At 42.3% G+C, this 21543-nt stretch overlaps 1 protein-coding gene across 4 annotated transcripts; it reads right to left on the minus strand.

The window, feature by feature from the left end:
• Positions 1-704: 704 nt before the first annotated feature.
• TRNT1 (tRNA nucleotidyl transferase 1) lies at positions 705-20640 on the minus strand. Of its 4 annotated transcripts, none has more exons than XM_031470764.2 (8): positions 20586-20640; positions 19318-19527; positions 10995-11188; positions 8681-8819; positions 4702-4828; positions 3291-3484; positions 2396-2649; positions 705-2186 (listed from the first exon to the last, which is right to left on the minus strand). In XM_031470764.2, exons 2-8 carry the CDS (start codon positions 19463-19465, stop codon positions 1938-1940), a joined length of 1305 nt encoding a protein of 434 aa, XP_031326624.1. In that variant the 5' UTR covers positions 19466-19527; positions 20586-20640; the 3' UTR covers positions 705-1937. The 4 variants fall into 4 exon arrangements, with proteins under 4 accessions (XP_031326624.1, XP_031326625.1, XP_010983301.1 ...); XM_031470765.2 differs by having other exon boundaries at positions 19318-19465; positions 20586-20633; XM_010984999.3 differs by lacking the exon at positions 20586-20640 and adding an exon at positions 20144-20548 and having other exon boundaries at positions 19318-19465.
• Between the last annotated feature and the right edge of the window lie 903 nt (positions 20641-21543).

Here is a 21543-nt window from a genome sequence, read left to right on the forward strand (position 1 = left end):
TAGAGTACAAATGCTAAAAAACCCGTCCCCTTCATAGACATAATGTATTTTGTAGGCTGTTTGTTCAATGTAAATTTAAGAAAATCTGTAAGTAAACTTTAAGAGCAAAACTAAATTAAACATGTTCTTTGTTTAAGTATTATAACATAGCTACTCATAAGCAGGTAACTTGGGTGTAAGAAATAATTTTGAAGGTCAAGTTCTAGACAGATTTGCCACCTACCTCTTGGCTTACACACTGAAGGGTTTATTGGATCCTTTCCTGTGTGTGTACACCTTCACTGCTTTACATTAATTCATTGGGAAAAGTTCAGCTAATCAGGTAACATGTCTGCAGCCAAAAACAAACTGTTAATGTGTTAATTTACCAATATTTTGGTTTTTTTCAAACTTGCTATGGTTTGACTGCCTAGAGTGAAAACCGCAGTTGCCTATCATTTTACATGTTTGTGGGAAGAGAAACGAAAAGCAGCTCAAGAGCGCTGCGGGCTCCTTAGCAGCTGCCGGATTCTGTGTGCCCGGAAGTGCCGCTCCCCCCCCCCCCACCCTCTACTACTGCTGGGACCCTCGGTTTTATGACTTGACCATTTACTCCCGTGGTCTTACACTGAACGCACACATCCCGAGGGGCGCCACGGTGAGGGAGCCCTGCTCTTCCGCCCGAAAGGTGGACTCTCTGGATGTTCTACATTGTTTACCGACACTTGCAAACAAAACTGCTGGTATATTAAAAAGATGCATATAAATACTATGTTAAAATGGTTTATACATGCCAACACCGGGCCTCTGAAATAGCAAAACCTGTACACTTCGCCTGCGGACCAGCAGGCGTTCTGCCGCGCTGGGCCCCAGCGTGTCCCGGCAGCACGCACCCACGTCAGTGCGTTACTCTCTGCCACAGCTCGTCACTGACCTGTGTGCGGGCGCTTCGGAGGCTCCCTCTCTTGCACCACAGCCCGTTATACTGAGAGTCTGCCACACTTCCTCTTAGCTGGGCTTTACCAGAAATATGCTTTCCAAAACTGGTTTATCAAGGTGTAGAACTGCTCTTTGCCCGCAGAGCATACAGATGCTATGACTGGCAACACAGAGAGGAAGATCAGTTAACAGATGTCAGCATACAGCACCTGAAATGGCGCCCTGTGCCGTGCACCGCTTCACCCACTGGAAGCAACTTTTTACTTTACTTTGAAGGGACAGGAGCACCATGTATCCATGGCACCTGACACGTACTGTCTGACACCACGTTTATCCTCCATTCCGAAGGAAATGTTTAGTGAAGTAACAGGCTCAAGAGTAACCCGCAAGCTCACCATTCCCAGGCTTAGCGGGCAGGTAAGGAAATCGCTCTGACAGGAAAGTACTGACTGCAAACTGGAACACAGCTTGCCAGAGCCGGTGCTGGATGCAGGAGTGACAGCCACCTGGGGCACAGCTGGTCCTCACAGTTTACATCGGGTATTTGATGCAAATTTGTCAACTACTTTCAAGCACAAGTTTATTCTTCAGTTTACATAAAACCTGACACTTAGACAATTATTGTATAAAATTAACTCGGTTACTTCCATTGCAAATAATAAAACATTTTTTTCTTCAAGACAGTTACCGCTTTTTAGGATCACTCTTAGTTCTGCCCTATGCAAAAACAGACAAAAACCACTTTTTTAAAAAGGCCTTGACAGATTAAGATAGGCGAATCCAACTCTACTCTTCTCAGTAGGAACTATTGCAAAAGAAATACAAGGTTCAGTGATATAAGTCAGATTAAGAGGAGGTAGACTTCAGTTTAGTGCCTGAAATATAATTATATTTTACAAAATATGCTAAACTGGCTTCTATTCTGCTATATATTCAAGTCTTTAAAAGGAAGCGGGGGGAAGAAAACCTAGTCTTACCAAACATTGTCTTGCTTTTTAGTAGCCAGCTCTCACCAGTTTTTAGGTCTTCTTTATGTAACTTAGAAGTTCATCTTTTTCCATTTGGTAACCACTTTTCTTCCACTGTTCTCGCAACTGTTGTAAGAGGACCCCAATTTCTTTGCCAGAAGAAATGCCCACTTTTCTGATGTCATGGCCACTTACAGGAAAGGGAGGGATGGACCACTGCTGCATCTCCTTCAGAAGACAGTGCTCTCCCTGGTACTTGAGCAGTTCACAGACGCGAGCAGTTGCATCAGACTCTCTAGACTAAAGGCCAAAGTCAAACACAGTTTCATCAAACATTACCACACTTGCTAATGGTCTTACCCTGAAATTTAAATAAATGCTCACTGTGAAATTTTTTCATTTAAAGCAAGTGACACCCACACATTACACTGTGGGTCTCAGTACTAATATATTCGTTCTACAGTTACTGAAGATGACTTATATTCTGACCAAGCCTAGAATGTACTTACATCTATAATGAAGTCTTGATAGGGTTTCAGTGGCTCCGAACTATCTGTTGCTTTAATTAAATCTTTCCTGTTTTTAACTATAAATAAACCAAGATTCTTCTCTTCTTTTGAAATCTTCAACCTCAGATCCAATTTTGTGACATCATCCTGTACTTTGAATAATGAGGTCAAGAGAGTCATTGGCTTTGGTGAAAAACCTTCAACATTCTTACTCACTCTGTTAAATTCTTCTAAACTTGCATTAGCAGGTAAGCCTGTAGGGACAAAAGCATTTTTACCCATTTTCAGAGTGGAGAAATTTAATAAAAAACACTCCGGTCCTAGGCCAAACATTGTTTTCATAAACAGCAATGCCCTGTCCCTAGGACTCCTTCCTGGTCAAGTCTGATGTGGCATCTGCCAGGTGAACCACTGGTACCCCACCGCTGTCCTCCCCTGCACCCCCCCCCCAGTCCCAGTGTCCCTTCTGAATACCCATTATAACATGTACTGAACTATTTCCATGCGTGAGTCAATCTTCTAAGTGCTTTTACATGTACTAACTCACTGACCCTCTCAGCCCTTCCACTGGACAGATGCAATTATTTTCATACCCCTTTTTTAGATTCAGAAACTGACAGGTAAGGACATAACCCAAGTCACAAAGCTGGTAAGAACCAAAGCCTCCTTCCAACCCGGGAGGGGCTGGCTCCAGAGGCCACTTGGTACCACCACGATGTGCTATCTCTGGGCCTTCTCCTACCTGGGAAAGCACTGTCCTACCACTGACCTCAGAGTGTACCATATTTTAAAATATTCCATTTTTCCTTTTAGAGTTGTTTAACTAAACATTTCTTTCCTTACCAAGTTTTCAATCAGATGTGTCACTGCCAAAAATACACTAAGTTGGTCTCACCTATGTAAGGCGCCACGTCAAGATCATAGATGAGGTGCATCAAATGATTCACATGGTTACCAGTGAGGATTTTTTTCAGTTCCACCCAAATCCTCTCTCCTGATATTCCAGACAAGCCTTTCGCATTTTCTGCAATTGCTTCCAAAGTCTCAGAATCATGGTCACCAGGTTTGTCTACAATTTTCCCATAAAACCTACAAAACAAGATTCTCACAGTGCACCACCTCCGTGCTGGCATTTCGTCAGAAAAACCTGCTTTTCATTTTACTGGTTCTGTCGCACACTTGTATTTCATCAGAAAGAGAGACGCCGTGAGGTCTAGGGGGGGACCTTAACAATGATCTGGTCAGTTCACCTTTTCTTTTCTCTCAGATAACAAGACCTGAGATCTAATGAAGTATAAGTAACCTTCTTGAAGTTAGCAATAACCAGAACCCCCTCCTCGCTTCACTTCCACATCACCAACTGAGACGCTCAGAATGGCCATCAAATGCAGTCTCTGAATTGGTACTGAGAGTGGACGGATAAAACAGCATTCTTGTAAAGACTAAAAAACAAGGCTGAAATGCCATCACGGAGTAGTCTTAATCCCGCAAAAGTTGCCTGTCTGTACACATCAATACTTTTTAATAAAAACAAATCTTGCTGCAGACACGGGAGTGTATTTCTTGCAAGCATTAAAGTACACCCATTTTCAACACTCGTATCTTTAAAATGCAGTTCATTAGTGACAAATTAAATGGCTACATGACTATGTCTGAGCCTCTGTCTGTGTTGTTATTTGTAAAGAGAGACTTAAAAATACTCAAGTCTGAAGGAATAGCGTTTATTGACAAAATATGTAGAATCTATCACAGAACATTGTGAGAGTGATCCCAACTGGTGAAAAGTTAGTATTATTAGACACAAACTGGTTACAACTGGTTCCAAAAAGGTTAGAGTTCTGAATTTAAAAATCATTGCTCCAGAAAACCATCCAAATGCATTTCATACCTACCAAGTTCATCTAACAGATTTCCTATGACCACCTGAAACTTAAGCCATATGGAGGCAAACTTTCAGTCATTACTCTGCGCTCAAAGAACCTGGCACAGTGGTTGGCTTGTGGTAAGCACTCAACACCTGTGTAATGAGTGATCGGTACAGAAGATACTTAATCCAAAAGACAAATGAACACTTTAAAAAAAGTGAATTATATAAAAGACCATCACATAAAGGAGCAAAAAATGTACATATGTTTTGGGGGATGAAAACACGAAGTATCATCTCCCTCGGAGTAAGTCATAGCTCCCTGTCTCTTGGAGACAGGCAGTTCGCATGTCACCGCTGTGTACACGTCACACGATCAGAACTGTGCGCTGGTGATAATACTCAGAAGTGGATCATTAATGTAATTTATAAAAATCCTTACCTAAAATATCTTAAAATTCGGAGATAATCTTCTTGTATCCTCTGTTTAGCTTGTCCAACAAATCTAACTTTTTTATTTTTCAAATCTTCATAACCATTAAAGTAGTCGAATAAAGTACCATCAAAACCTATTAATTAAATAAGAGGGGAAAAAAAATCCCTTACTAGCAAATAAGAATTGGAAAACAAAGGTATACACACAATTGATCATCATTCAGCCATAAAAAAGAATGAAATCTTGCCATTTGTGACAACGTGGATGGATCTTGAGGGCGTTATGCTAAGTGAAATAAGCCAGACAGAGAAAGATAAATACCATATGATCTCATTTGTATGTGGAATCTAACAAAACCCCACAAAAACAAAAGCAAGCTCACAGACAAAACAGACTGCTGGTCGCCAGAGGCCAAGGCCAGGGGATGGATGCAATGGGTGAACAGAGTCAAAAGGCACAAACTCCTACTATATGAAGTAAATAAGCCATGAAGAGGTAATTAATGTACAGCATGGTGACTATAATTAGAAGTGCTACATCATGTATCTGAAAAATGATAAAGACAGTAGATCTTAAAAGTTCTCATCACAAGGGGGAAACAAGTCTGTAAGTAGGTATGGTGCCAGATGGTAACTAGCCTTACTGTGCTGGTCACTTCCCAGTATATCCAAATAGCAAATCATTACATGGTCTACCTGAAACCAATGACGTTGTAGTTCAGTTATACCTCAATTTAAAAAATTAAAAGAGAAACTAGGGGAAAAAAATTGGAAAACATAAGAAAATCAGCTACGAACTATCTCAAACATTACAATAAAATCAAAACATCAAAATTAACCAAAGTGAAGAGTTACAAAGTTGAAATACAGGCATGAAGAGCATTCATCTGTATCCACTATCGAACTGGGGACACAGTGGAATAAAAGGCTGCATTTATAACAGCAGACAGAAGATAATACACTCAATAAACTAAACAAGACGTGTCAGTACGTAGTGGGCGGAGACAACAGGACATCCAACAAGCTGATTTTCAAGTTAATAACAGAAAATAAACAAGTACAGCCAAAACAAACTGGAAAAAATAAACAGTGAAAATTCTCTGGAAAAATTAAGCAAGTAGTAAAAATAATAAAAAACCATAGGAAAAGTTTTTATAATCCGGAAATAGGGAAAACTTTTAAAATATAATTACCAAAACAATAAAACACAACATGAGAGCCTTTGAAGAAATTATTAATAAATTCAACTACATAAAAGATCAGATATGCCTGCACAGCAAAAAATCACCACAATGGGAAACACAGGACAGGTGACGTGCTGGGAAAACACAGTTAAGTCGGTATCATGGAGACTAATGGCTAATTTTGATAATACATAAAAGCCTCTTTAATACAAAGACCATACGAAGAGAAAAGTGAGCTAAAAATATATACAGGAAGTATTTTTTTAAAATCTCTTTAAACATGATTTTCAACCTCAGTCATACAAAATGCAAATTTATGAGGTACCATTTTTCAGACATGTATCACACTGGCAAAGACACAAATTCGAATCTAGTGTTAGCAGGGGTGTGATGCATCTGATCAGGAGACTTCACCATGCAGCCCTTTAAACTTTGTGAAACTTGGACCATGTGAACCGAATATCCATTCAAAATATAAACAAATTTCTATCTACCACAACATGCTCTCTCATATGCTGAACAAAAGGAAAAAGACTAACGATTTTAACATAAAACCTCAGGTATCAGTACAGTGACCGATTCATCCCCGTCTCCCAGGACTTTCCTTGCCTTTAAAACTGAAAATCCCATGTCTCAGAAATCTCAGTTCCAGGAGAGCTGGGACACATGGTCAACCTAAGGACCAAGAAGGACAAAGAACAAAGACACAGATACCATTCAACCATCCATATGGGAGCGCTGCGATCCTGAGCGAGACCTCACTCCCTGCGGCCTCACAGAAAGGAGGCACTGCCACTACTTATGAGCAACCACCACTTGTCATTTTAATTCTCTTGAACTTGAATGCGCTCTGATTATCCCAAACCCAGCCATACTGGTAAGCTCAGGCCTAACACATGCCAAGCTATTTTTGTTTATATGGCACTTTGGCACGTAGAGCCAATTTATAAGGCTCCAGATTCAAAAGGAAGTAACAAAATTAAAACATATAGGGAGATGAACAGACAAAAACGTGATTACAAAGTAGAACATAGATGTGGTCTGCCTCTTACTGTTATTTCTCTTAATCAAGAGACTCTAATCCCCTGGGGAATGTGGAAGTAATAAGCTCTTTTTCAAGGAAACATTAATATTTGGAGGAAAAAAACACAGGATAGGACAACAGGGACAATCGGGGTTTGAGAAGCAAAGAAACCATCACCCCCAGAAAGACGAAGGCTCTATCCATGAAGGCTGGAAGAAAGTCTAGACAAGAAAACGGGGTAAAGCTCAGGGCTAGTGAGTTATATCGGCGTGTACTTTGTTTTGCCAGAGTATTATCTTTTAAAAGATGAAGAATCAAAATCAGAAATACAGTTGAGTTGCCAAGCATTATGTAGTGGTTAAGGACATAACTTCTGGAACTAGGCTGCCTAAGCTGGAATCCTAATTTTGCAGCTTACCAGCTGCAGGACTTGGAGCAAAATATTGTGGGTTAAACACCAGAACCTGTTTCAGAGGGTTGTTGGGAAGGTTACGTTTCTGTGAAGTGCTTAGAACAGTGCCTGGCATATTGTAAGGGTTCAGCAAATGTTAAAAAAAAAAACAAACTAGTACCAATAAGAACAGCTTTTATTTTTATAAAATAGCATCTTAAAAACGAATACTAGTTTCTCTCTTTGAGTCTGCTTATGAGAAGCTAGATGTGAGTTTTTGTACCCTGCATTAGCTGGAGCACTTGACTCCAAGTAAAAATGATGTAGGAAGAAATTAACACCCGGAGTTTGACCCCATAATGCAGAGAAAACATGCCACCAACTGGGCTTCCTCTGGTCATAAACCACCTAGGCTCTGGAAACAGGCTCGGATCAAGGCTCTCTGTGACTGGAGCTCAATCACTTAACACTTCTAAGTCAGTTTGTTCATCTGTCAGATGAGTTTAATACCACTTTATGAAGGTTTTCTGAGAATTAAATGAGATAAAGTGTATCAAGCAACCGCTGAGGTGCCTGGAACCCCGCGCGCTCCAGGAACGTGACTTGGCTTTCCTGGCAAGAGCCCCCAGCTCGGCCTGCTCCTCTTCTCCGGCCCAAGAAGCGAATCCTGTCGCCTCATCCTCTATTACTGCGCCACGAAGCAGAGTGGGAGCTTCATCTCCCTTTCCTAATCCAAAGCCTTAAACCTGAAGAGCTTATCGAAAATTTTAAGTCCGAAAAAAAAAGCTTCAGTTGTGCAGCCAGACCCTAACCTGACGCACAGCCACCCCCGTTAGAGTCTCACCGCGCTCGTGAACGGCAGCTCAGCGGCCAGGGTCACAGGTCCCCCTCACACGCCAGCTCTGACTGAGGGTCGGTGACTCCTCCGGTGCGGCGCCCCGCAAGAACCCGAAGCCGAGTCCAGGCGCGCGGGGCCGCCGGCAGCAGCCACGGCAGCGTCACCGGCCAGGAGCGCCGGCGCGTGGGAACGTGCGCACGCGTCCCACCCGGAGCGCCAAGGGCTTCAGACGCGAGTAGTAAGTTAACACGGACGGGGGCGGGTGCACACGCGCCAGGCACTGCTCCCGGGTTCACGATGACTCCTTTACTCCCCACATCAGCCCGACAGCGGCAGGCAGCACCAGCGCCCCGACTCCGGCTAGAGCGGCGGAGTCGGACGGACCCGGGGTCTCGGCTCCAGAGTCACCTCTGAGCCAGTAAGCTAACTGTCTCTTAGAAGAAACCAGTGCAAGCTCTCCGGGTGAACATTTCCCAAATGCAGGCTGCACTTGACAAGAAGGCATTCGGACTGACTGAATTACAGCATTATCTTATCTGCATACATTACCTAAAAACATAGAATTTATGGTGAGATCTCTGCGTTCAGCATCCTTCTGCCAGTCGGTTGTGAACTCGACCTCGGCATGTCTTCCATCGGTGGTAACATCTATCCGTAACGTGGTAATTTCAAAATTCTCTTCATGAAGCTGTAATTAAACGTAAGTTTTTTCAAAATTAGTTTTTAGTATCACCAGAAGGACTGAAAAAAATACACGTGTCCTGACAGGTATATCTTCGTTCTTTTCATCAGCAACTAGTGCTCTTGCACCGTGACAAAGCGAGACATTCACAACGTTCCAAGGTAGATCCGAACGATTTTTTTAAACTATAAGTCCATCTTAATTTTAAAAAGATGAGTCTGACAAACAGAAATGGGAACTCTGACAAATGACGTGGCAAAGGGAAGAGCCCTTAAAAGAGTGTATTCTGGTTCTTTCATTTCAAATCAGGCTACTGTTTGAGATATTTTTTAATAGCTCCAGTTTGCAAAGAGCAGAATGTCACTTTACAGAATATATACCATTGAGCAAAGGATTCACAGAGGAAGAAACACAAAAACCAACACAACCTCACACCCTTTTCCCTACTTGGTTTTCAAAATGCCAATAACAAGGCTTATTCTAACCTGGGTAACACTGGAGGATTCCTCTGACTCCCCCTGATCAAAGCCCTACTGATACTGACACTGGTGGTCCCACAACTAACAGGGGGACACTTCCTAGCAAATGACAGGAAAGCTCTCAAGTCATTTTGCAGACACCAGAAAACCACTCAAATATAAAGAGCCAAAAACACCCACATTTAAGGAAGGCCAACAGCAAAGACAGAAAAAGCTCAGAGGAAACGAAGACACTGTCAAACAACTAATTGCTACCCTACAGGAAATAAGGGAAGACACTGCATCCAAAACAAGAACAGGAAGCTTTCAAAAGAAATATTCTAAGAAAGATCTCTTGAAAATTTCATAGACAGCAAAAGTTGCGACTACAATAGAAAAGTTGGATGACCAAGTCAAGGCACTCTCAGAGAAATAAAAGAGAATATAAAGTAGTAGACAAAAGAAAACCTAGGAGATCTGTTCCCGTGGTCCAACATCCCACATCACAGGCGTTTCCAAAGGAGAAGACACTGAACAAGGGATGGAGTCATGAGAGGAATACGAGCGGGCCCACCACTGCCCCACACAATGAACAAGAACACTCGTCCAAGCCAGGGCACATCACCTTGAAATTAAAATCACCAGAGGTGAAGACGAGAGAGGCCTCCCGAAGGGGGGAAAGAAATCAGGTCCCAAACAGAGATGGAACCTGAATGAGCTCAGACTTCTCGGTGGTCTCTCTGGAAGGCAGGAAAACACAGCCTTTACATTTCTGCCTGAGAGTTCTTCCCAGCCTTGAGTTCCAGAGCCAACCAAACCATCAGATCAGTGAGAAGGTAAAATTATTTTCCCACATGAAAAGCTCTCCCAGGCTTCAGACTTAAAATGATGACACAAACACAGACAGAATACCATGTGGGATCAGGACCTGGGAGGTCTGAGGAGGCAGCAGCCAAGGAAGTTCCTAGGATGAGAGCAGGGAGCCGGCCCAGATCGTGGGGACGGGAGAAGAGACTGCACAGGAGACATGGCTCCAAAACAGGAAGTGACACATGACGTAGTGAAGGCCAGGGTGGGGGGTGGGGCGGCAGACCTGTGACCCAGGGCCTGAGGTGACTGAGCGGCGCGCAGAGAGCTGTGTAAAAGGGACACGCTACTAACCGCAGGAAAAAGCCAAAGCCGGGGACGCACGGGATGCCATCAGCACACACGACAGGATGGACTCACTGAACCGACAAGTGTGGCGTGAACATGTGGAGAAGACAAGGGAAGGCTCAGCACATGTGCTTGGTGGGGGGTGGGGGAGAAGCCTAAACCATCCTCCCTGTAGGACGCCGATAAATCACATCTGAAGACTGGCAAATTAAAAACCAAAAAACTTTAATGGAAAAGAATATGAAAACGAATATCGGTTTGTATATGCATGGCTGGGACATTGTGCTGTACACCAGCAACTGACACGTTGTAACTGACTGTACGTCACTTAAAAAACAAAACACTGAAGCACAGAAAGGTCTTTTTCAGAAATGTGGAGGGAAAGGTAAGTAACACTGGGTGGAAGGGGCTGCAACAAAGGAGGACCCAGGATTTAACAGAGGAGTAGAGAAGACTGACTTTTTTTTATTAGGCTTTTTGCTATTTGCTTTTCAAAAACCAGAAATTTATCTAAATTTTAAAAATTACCCAAAAAGGCAAGGCAGTTGCTGTCGCACGTGTGACTCACCCTGGCGGTGATCGTCCCGTGTTTTTCTCCTTTGTTGTTGATCATGCGAACGCCGGCCGCCTGGAACAGCTCCTTCATCTGAGTGGGGGTAGCGGTGGTAGCGAAATCCACATCCTGAGGTTTTACTCCACTTAATAAATCCCTCACTGCTCCTCCTGCTATTCTCAATTCATGCTTTTCTTTGACAAATAATTCTTAGATGCAAAAGAACATTTTTTATTTCAGTGTGTTTCTTTTAGGAATCACAGCAGTACAGGTTTTTCCGTCTATTAACAAGAGACAACAGAGGTTACCGCACTGAGCCCCTCGCCATTAGGGGAACGTGGCCACAGCAGTGCAGTGACCTGTCTGCAACAGAGCGCCCCTAACATCCGTGAGAAGCAGGGAACTTGCAGAAGTGTTCCGAGGTTCATTCAGAAGACCATATAGAATCCCACAATGCTTCAATGTCATCAACATAACTCTGAATTATTACCAAAAAGTAAAGTAAATAATTATGTTTTCTTTCTCCAGGATTATGTGTATACTTTAGAAATGGGAGGTTAGACCTAAAGAAGGAAACAGATATCCAAGTACAGGAGGCACAGAGGGTCCCAAACAAGAACCCAAACAGACCTACACCAAGACATATTATAATTAAGATGGCCAAAGTTAAAGGTAAATAAATGATGCTAAAGGCAGCAAGTCAAAAAGAGTTAGTTATAAGGGAACCCCCATAAGGCTTCCAGCTGATTTCTCTACAGAAGCACTGCTAGCCAGAAGGGAGTGGCAAGATAAACAAGAGTCACAAAAAATAAAAAGAAACCAAGGTAATACAAAAGAAAACTATCAAACCACAAGAAAAACAAAAAGGAAAAGAAAGGACCAAAGAAGAAATACCAAAACTGGAAAACAAAATTCAAAATGGCAATAAACACACAACTATCAATAATTACTGTAAATGCCAATGGACTAAACGCTCTGATCAAAACACAGAGTAGCAGATTGGATAATAAATCAAAAGCCTACAAGAGACCGACTTTAGAGTGAAGAACCCACATAGATTGAAAGTGAGAGGATGGAAAAAGATATTTCATGCAAATGAAAATGACAAGAAAGTCGGAGTAGCAATACCCATGTCAGACAAAATAGACTTTAAAACAAAGGCCATAAAGAGAGATAAAGGAGGACACTATATAATGATCAAAGGAGCAACACATGATGACGATACTACACTCGTTAACATGTATGAACCCAATATAGGAACACCTAAATATATAAAACAAATACTAACAGACATAAAGGGAGAAATTGATGGGAATACATTAATAGTAGGAGATTTTAACACCCCACTAACATCACTGGACAGGTCTTCCAGACAGAAAATCAGGAAGGCAATGGAGATACTAAATGACACAATAGAACAGTTGGACTTGGTTGATATTTTTAAGACATTACATTCTCAAAAAACAGAATATACATTCTTCTCAAGTGTGCATGGAATATTCTCTAGGACAGACTACATACTCAGACACAAAAGAAGCCTCAACAAATTTAACAGGATAGAAATTATTTCAAGCATCTTTTCTGACCACAATGCCATGAAACTAGAAATCAACCACAGAAAACCAAAGGAGAAAAAAATGACAGCATGGAGATTAAACAACATGCTACTAAAAATCCAGTGAGTCAATGATGAAATCAAAGAAGAAATTTTAAAACACTGAGACAAATGACAATGAAAATACAAACACACAAACTCTATGGGATGCAGCAAAAGCCGCCCTAAGAGGGAAGCTCATGGCGATACAGGCCTTCCTCAAAAAATAAGAACAATCTCAAATAAACAATCTAACCTACCATCTAAAAGAATTAGAAAAAGAAGAGCAAAGAAAACCAAAAGTCAGCAGAAGGAAGGAAATAATAAAAGATCAAGGAGGAAATAAATAACATAGAGATTAAGAAAAACAGGAAAAAATCAATCAAACCAAGAGCTGGTTTTTTGAAACAGTAAATAAAATTGACAAACCTCTGGCCAGGCTCACCAAGAAGAAAAGAGAGAGAACACAAACAAAATAAGAAAGGAAAATGGAGAAATTATAATCAATACCACAGAAATACAAAATATCATAAGAGAAAACTATGAACTATATGGAAACAAACTGGAAAACCTAGAAGAAATGGACAAATTTCTGGAAACATACAGTCCACTAAGACTGAATCAAGAAGAAATTGACCGCTTGAACAGAGTAATCACTAGAAATGAAATAGAATTTACAGTAGAAAACCTCCCTGAAAACAAAAGTCCACGACTAGATGGCTTCACTGGGGAATTCTACCAAACAAAGAACTCATACTGGTCCTTCTCAAATTCTTCCAAAAGACTGAAAAGGAGGGAATACTCCCAAACTCATTCTATGAAGCCACCATCACCCTGATACCAAAACCAGGCAAAGAAGACATTACCAAAAAAGAAAATTAAGGGCCAGTATCACTGATGAACATAGATGCAAAAATCTTCAACAAATTATTAGCAAACAGCATCCAACAGTACATAAAAAAGATCATACACCATGATTAAGTTCGATTTATCCCAGGGACACAAGGATAGTTCAACACATGCAAATCAATGTGATACACCACATCCACAAAAGAAAGGACAAAAACCACATGATCATCTCAATAGATGTAGAAAAAGCATTTGATAAAATTCAACACCTATTTACAATAAAAACTCTCACCAAAGTGGGTATAGAGGGAACATACATCAACATAATAAAAGCTATTTATGAAAAACCTACCGCTAGCATAATACTCAATGGTGAAAAACTGAAAACCTTCCCACTAAAATCTGGAACAAGACAAGGTTGCCCACTCTCATCACTTCTATTCAACACAGTCTTGGAAGTCCTAGCCACAGCGATCAAGCAAGAAAAAGAAAAAAAAGGGATCCAAATTGGAAAAGAAGAGGTAAAATTGTCACTATATGTAGATAACATGATACTATATATAGAAAACCCTAAAAGCACCACAAAAATACAACTAGAGCTAATAAAAAAATTCGGCAAGGTAGCAGGATACAAGATTAATGTACAAAAATCAGTTGCATTTCTTTAAACTAACAATTAATCAATAGGAAAAGAAAGTAAAGAAACAATCCCTTTTAAAATTGCAACCAAAACAATAAAATACTTAGGAATAAATCTGACCAAGGAGGTGAAAGACTTATACATGGAGAACTACAAAACACTGATAAAGAAAATTAAAGACTTAAAGAAATGGAAAGATATCTCATGCTCCTGGATTGGAAGAATCAATATTATTAAAACGGCCATACTGCCCAAGGCAATCTACAGATTTACTGTGATCTCTATCAAACTACCCAGGACATTTTTTTTTAAAGAACTGAAACAAATGATCCTAAGATTTATATGGAAACACAAAAGACCCAGAATTGCCAAAGCAATATTGAAGAAAAAGAATGAAGCTGGAGGAATAACCCTCCCAGACTTCAGACAATATTACAGAGCTACAGTAATAAAACAGCGTGGTATTGGCATAAAAACAGACATATGGATCAATGGAACAGAACAGAGAGCCCAGAAATAAACCCACATACCAACGGTCAATTAATCTTTGACAAAGGAGGCAAGAATATACAATGGAGAAAAGACAGTCTTTTCAGCAAGGGGTGTGGGAAAACTGGACAGCAGCATGTAAATCAATGAAGTTAGAACACTCCTTCATACCATACATAAAAACACACTTAAGTCTTTAAACCATTTTGAGTTTGTCAAGTCACGATAAATCTCCTAGAAGAAAACATAGGCAAAACACTCTGACATAAATCTTAGCAATGTTCTCCTAGGGCAGTCTACCCAGGCAATAGAAATAAAAGCAAAAATTAACAAACGAGGCCTAATTAAACTTATTTACAAAACAGAAACAGATTCACAGACATAGAAAATAAACTTATGGTTGCCAGGGGTAAGGGAGTGGGAAGGGATAAATTGGGAATTTGAGATTTGCAGATACTAATATATATAAAATAGATAAACAACAGGTTTATACTGTACAGCACAGGGAACTAAATTCAGTATCTTGTAATAACTTATGTGAAAAGGAATATGAAAACAAATAAACGTATGTTCCTATATGACTAAAGCACTGTACTGTACACCAGAAATTGACACACTGTAAACTGACTATACTTCAATAAATTAAAAAAAAACCCACTAAAACATTTTAAAAACCAACTCATAGCCCTGCTCTAGAAAAGCCAAAGGGCTGGAACTCCTGTGAGGCCCTTGAGCAGGAGACCCAGAGCTAACTCCTGGTTTGGCAGACAAGGCAGAGTCCACCACAACTATCCACGACTAAGGGACACCGCAGGGAACCTAGTGAGACTGATGTCCAGGAAGCGGCCCCATACAAGCAGCTAAGCCTTGTGCTCTGACGACCTGCATTCGCACTCACAGTCAGGCCTGGTGTTCTCCTGTGAAGGTAACCGACTCCAGAGAACATCCACATCATATAAAGTCAAGCTGTGACCATGACGGACCAAGACAACTTATTACCGTGTCTGAACACAGATGAGACACCAGCACTGTAACAGTTAATATGGGCGACTATTCCCTGATGACTAGGCAGTTTTAGCCTCCTACTGTGTTCCCATCTTTCAGGTAGGAATTATTAAGATGCGCAGTCAGAGATGAATCCCTGCTTCCTGACACCACGTAACCCACAGCAAAATCCCACTTCTTAAACTTGCCCTCAAACCACGTGGTACAAGCCCCAATCCTACAAGAAGTCTTTTCTAAAACCCTTTTACTGAGAGGCCACAGGGTCCTGCGTGGTCAGCGTTCGCCTCATTGCAAGCTGTGTTCCTGGTGGTCTCTGGCAGGAGGGCACTGACCTGAGCATTTGGCTAAACACACCACAGTTCCAGCATCCCTGATCACAACCCAGAATGTCACCCTCCGCCCTATCCAATCTCCATGCTCCTTGTCATCCTCCTCCTCTCCCTAGTCTGCCTAAGCCTTCCAGCTACAAACCTCTGCAGACTCCCTAAATGATCTGCTAAGAAGATCACAAACGTTCCCTCCACCTTCCTCCCTGAACTAAAGACTCTCCCGCAAGGATACCACTTCCATAAGCCCTCTCCAAGAGGAAGTGTTCATATTCCTTTAACTCTACATTCCCAATCAAGCCCCACTGATTCCTTAGTATGGGGCCCATGGTCCCTTAAAATAATATACAAAAATCATCTGTTACTCCAAAATTTTCATGAGACTTAGAGGTAAACAAGAGTTCCATGAAATACTTTCCTTTACTACACACGTCATACAATCTAACCTGTTCTATTCTTTATCTCTTTTCCTCTGTCTTTTAATGCTGGTCATGACCACTATGTTGACTTTATGATCCACTAACAGGTCACACAGTGGGGAAAACATGGCCTAACTCACCCTTGTTCATCTCTTGTGACTCAGCTCAGAAAGCCTTTCCTGATGGTGGAGTAGAGGGAATCCCATCTAAGCTACCAGGGCAGCCTATCTCTGTGGGCATTCACTATGTGAAAGTGACCTGTTTATGTCTTTGCCTACCCACTTCGCAGGGTCAAAAACCTATCTGACTCATCTCTATACCAACTTGGCTCACAGTGGACAACTGAGATATCCTAGCTTAAAAACCCAAAGTGGCTTCATTGGAAAGTGTACTTCTTAGAAAAGGTTTCCGTCCTTCAAATTCAAACAGTATATAAGAAACTATTTTCGAAGGCAAAAAGTGGGCAAGTTTCACTTTCACTGGGACCTACTTTAACAGGATGAAGGTCAAGGCTGAACACAAAGATTAACCATTATTTTAAAATTCTCATGTTGGCTCCATGAAAATAAAATTGTCATTCAAAGTCAGCCAATAAATTAATTACATTACAGTAAAAAAAAAAAAAAAGACCCAGAACTCAAGGCAATCTATTCATCATGTTGATTAGCCCTATGGACATGGATAACTACATCCAAAAAACCTTATGATCCCAACATTTTGATATAATTGAGAAAGGCACGTGAAGGCGTGTGTCTGTGCCTGTGTGGGAGAGCAGTCAGGAAAACTACAGCACAGGCATGACTTTATACTGACCTAAGACAGTAGGGATTATCAAGCTTAAATAAGACCCCTTTCTTCCTCAATTACTGACATCTTCAAACATGGACACATTTCAACAATTTTTGTAAACTACATACATACTCAAGTGAAAATAACACCTAATGCAACTAAATTTAATTGTAAATTTAAGCTGCAGACTCAAGCAATGCAGAAGCTCATCGTTCCAAATGGTGTTAATTTGCCTCAACTACCCCACCTGATAGTAAGCTATTATTCATTATTCTGATTGGCAATCCAAAAGGCCATGACGTTGTCTCAGGAAACTTTTTTAACTGTCTCCTAGCTTTTAAATTTTATCTTAATTTTCAGTTATTTCTGAAATTTTCATTAACTTCTTCCCTTTACAATTTTGACTTTGGAGCGTTGGAGGCTGTGGGGTTGGACAGGGAGCGGCAAGTGTTAGCAGGAAGACCATCACGTGACACTACTCTTATTACCAGAAAACAAACCATCTGTTCTTCAGCGTTTCCAGGAACTGCCAAAATTCAAAAGTGAGCAGCTATACCTATGGTCCCAAATGTTCAAACGACTTTCTGACATCACACCTAAGCAGGTGACAGTGAACCACTGAGCACCAGCTCCAGCAGCGAGCAGGGACCACAGCCAAGTGGCCAAAGCAGCCCCAGCTTGTCCGCTCACCATGTAACTTATGCAAAAATCATGTTTGGAACTTCAGTCGCATGTGTAGAATGAATAAATAATTGCATGTGCCACCAGTATTAGAGGTTTGTCCTCAGGCAAAAGGAACACTAAATTATATGAAATAAACTGCCATATTATAAAACCCAGTGTGAGCATAATACACCATCCTAACCTCCCGAAGTCTTGTTTACAGGAAACTAATTTTACACATGGCAAACCAGCTATGAGGACTGAAAAACCAGGACAGTGTTAAACGTGCAGAGCTGGGCTGTTCAAACACGTGGTTACTGAGCACTTGAAAAGTGGCGAGTCTGAATTAAGATACTCTATGTGCTAAACAAAGGATATCAAAGACCAGCAAGAATGAGAAAAATCTCACACAGTAACTTACACAAATTTGACATTAAAAGGAAGGTAGCTTAGATATACTGAATTAAATGAGATGATGTACTAAAAATAGCTATTAAAATTAATTTCACTCATTTCTCTTTACCTTTTCAACATGGTTACCAGTAAAAGTTTACATGGCATATGTGACTCTTATCTCTACTGGTCTGTGAGTTTCTGGCATTTTTCACTCTAATTAAAAATCACAGCTTTAGGTCTTGTACTTTAAGACCACGTGAAGATCCTTTAAGAATCTCCAAGCTCTGGACCATTTACCTCTGACATGCACCTAAAAAATCATCTAATTTCAAGAACAGAAAAGTAGCTTCACGAATAAGACAAGGAAAAACATTTTAAAGCAATGGTTCCTCCATCTTCCAGGCATCAGAATTAATGAAGTAGACTTTTTATGAAAATTTATAAATGCCCATCTCTCCCTAGAGAGCCCAGCATCTGTACATTTTAAAAGCCCCCCAGGTGAATCTAATAGAAAGCCAGGGTTGCAAACCAACTGTTCTGAGCACGTTTCCACATACACACACCTGGATATAGTTCTGAAAGCGCGACTCAAGTCCCACAGGCTGCGAAACACAGCTGCACGCACTGCAAGGGCAGGAGCTGATACTGAGGACCAGCACCTGGCGCAAGCTGCGGCAAGCACGATGAAGCTCCTGCCATCCGGCACTTGGCTAAAGCCACCCCTGCGTTCCTTCCAGGTAAGCTTTGCCCGTGCACAAATGGAGGCGACTCCCATTCCCTTCTGTCTTCAGAACCCCAACAAGGCACTTACACTGGGGAGGAAATACAGCTTAGTGGTTACAAGCTGGGTTCTCAGATCAGACTGGACAAGTTCATAAACCCAGCTCTCCAGTGCTAAAAATGTTGGCGAAGTATTTCACATTCCTAAGCCTCTGTTTCATCATCCATGAAACAAGAGAAAATGTTCGTACTCATTAAGTTAGGAGGCCCGAATCTGTGATGCGGTAAACTACCTGGGATAACACACAAGCGGGTCGTGCCATTTACTGCCGTCATTTTTCATTAGCTCAACAACAAAAACCTGTGAATGGCGACTCAAAAACAGTAACCCTCTGCCTCTCCATCTCTACAGGCTTCCAAAGCAAGATAAGGCATCCTCATCTCTCACCTGTCAGACTCTTCAATCCTTCTGTGAAAAGTGACTGGAATTCTGGAGACTGCAACTTCATGGTAAACAGATTCTGCTTCAGAAGGCACAGTCTACTCCAACTGCAGCTCAGTAATGGCCTGCGCCAGGGATCCAGGCACCTCAGCATCTGGGGAGAAAGTCACCAGCCCCACATCTACAGGAAACGCATGCAGCATACCCCTAATGAAACTGAAAAGTGAAGGACAACAGAGGGATATGCTGCAGTTTTATTCATCAACTGACAGATATTCGTCTCCTGTTCAAATGAAAAACTGACAATGTGAGGGTGAGTTACAACTCGATCTATGGCTGTAGTTATCTGGTTCTGTCCTCCTGAAGCACTTACGGCTACACTGGCATATGGCATTTGACGGTTAGGATGCTCTCCTGACAGTCGGGCTCCAGTTAAAGTGTGAGGGGTCAAGGGCTACAAAGAACAGTGGTTCCAGAAAATGTAACTCAAAAGACTCGCAGGAACACCTGGTCCCCTCGAGAACACGTCAGAGTCACATGTGTATATCAACTAACTTCCCCACATGCACCTGAGACTTACGACCCAGGGTTATTTCCTAGGCATAATAAAATATTTTTCCAGAACCTGTCTTTGCAGCCGATTCTTCCTCATTCACCACCCGCCCCTCTCCCCATCATGCAGTCTCCTGAATCCCATTCACCCACACCCTGCCTTCCGTTCTCCATCATCATATCCCGTTTGCCACATAAGGGGGACCTCCGTGAAGCAGCAACAAATGTCAAGTAACTCCCACCCCCAGGGGAAACCACTAGAGAAGAACAATTCCTTTACTTGGAAAGCAGATTTCACAGAGCGGCGTTTCCCACCAGGGGGCGGGTTCCCTTTATCCAGACCACTGGAGAGGAGAGACTGCGTTTCCTTCCACCTCCGCTTCAACTCAGAAAAACCCAGCGGGGACCCAGGCCCTGAAATAGCGTGTGCCGCTCCCCACGACAGGTGCTGGGCCGAAAACGGAGACCCTCAGGGGCCCGGCCTCGAAGATGGGAAAGCGCCCAGGGGAAGCCCAGTCAGTCAGGCCGCAGTCGGCCGAGACGTGGCAGGGTCGGGGCCCCGCGACCTCCCCGTTAGGCTCTGTCCCCTAGTGCGGAAGAGGCCTCTCCCGCCCCAGCACCCGACTTCCCCGAGACACGGTCCTGGCGAGCCAGACGCCCGCGTCACCGCCGCTTCCCCTCCTAGCCGCGCGCACCCGCACACCCCCGGCGCGCCCTCTCACCGATCCGCCGTGCGGTCGCCGAGGGGCACACTTCCGGGCGGCGGGCTCCGTGACGTCACCAACGGGCGTCGGTCGGCGGGGAATGGGAAGTCGCAGCAGGGCGTGGGCGGGGCCGGGCCGGCTCGCTCCGCCCTTCCCGCCTCCCTGCGGGCGCTCACCTGCTGGAGCGCGGTTTCCCGGCACCTTTGGGCAGCCGGGAGTTTCTCCTGCGGGGACCCGAGGGACCAGAGTCTGTACATCTATTTTAATTACATCTCACCGCACCTCTGTCTGCCCCGAGGTGGTTAGACGCGCATCTGCACTGCATACCTGTGTAACCTTGAACAAGTGACACAGTCTTCCTTTGTAAAATGAGACTATCTCGGGGGTTGCCAGACTTAAAGGTCATATTATTCCCTAGTAAAGATGAAGTGCTCAGTAAATGTTACCTTGTTATAGTCTCGCCTGCTCCCTGGTTCGCGCTTGACTCGTTAATACTCTATACACTAATCTCCGTTTGACAGAGCACAATTTTTAGAATACTGAGAATCAGAGACACAAAGACAAGACCTACGCAGAGAGTTCTAGAGACTCTCATTCTGAATTAAAATTGAAATTGTTGAGTGTGTTGAAATTACTGGGTGTGTGTATGTGTATGTATGTATGTGTATGTGTATACACATACATACATACACATACATATATATATATATATATAATTCTTTTTTTTTGCCGCCTGGTTTTTGTAACCATTGGCCTCCATGGTCTTGAGGCTTTTGCAGCGGCAAAGTGAAGAACTTGTTTTTGACTCAGTGTTTTCGTTTTTTCAAGAGCAGAGTGAAGAAAGTGGCAAAGGAGTAGGAAGGACAGCCCTAAATTCTTAAAAGGGGAACTTCCAAGAAATTTTCCAATGTCTTAAAAAAATTAAATCTGTACCATATGTCTGTTTTAATTTTTAAAATTTTTAATGTTTAATTTT

This window comes from Camelus dromedarius, chromosome 17 (genome assembly GCF_036321535.1).
Source record: "Camelus dromedarius isolate mCamDro1 chromosome 17, mCamDro1.pat, whole genome shotgun sequence".
Classification (NCBI taxonomy): domain Eukaryota; kingdom Metazoa; phylum Chordata; class Mammalia; order Artiodactyla; family Camelidae; genus Camelus; species Camelus dromedarius.

What these genes read in the sequence shown, in the direction of transcription:
- TRNT1 (XM_031470764.2), bottom strand. Translation starts at nt 19,465, where the DNA reads ATGCTGAGGTGCCTGGATCCCTGGCGCAGGCCATTACTGAGCTGCAGT. An exon ending in AGGATTGAAGAGTCTGACAG is followed by an intron (nt 11,189 to 19,317) that starts GTGAGAGATGAG and finishes TTTGCATCTAAG; the next exon opens with AATTATTTGTCAAAGAAAAG. An exon ending in CGAATTTTAAGATATTTTAG is followed by an intron (nt 3,485 to 4,701) that starts GTAAGGATTTTT and finishes CTTGTTTTGTAG; the next exon opens with GTTTTATGGGAAAATTGTAG.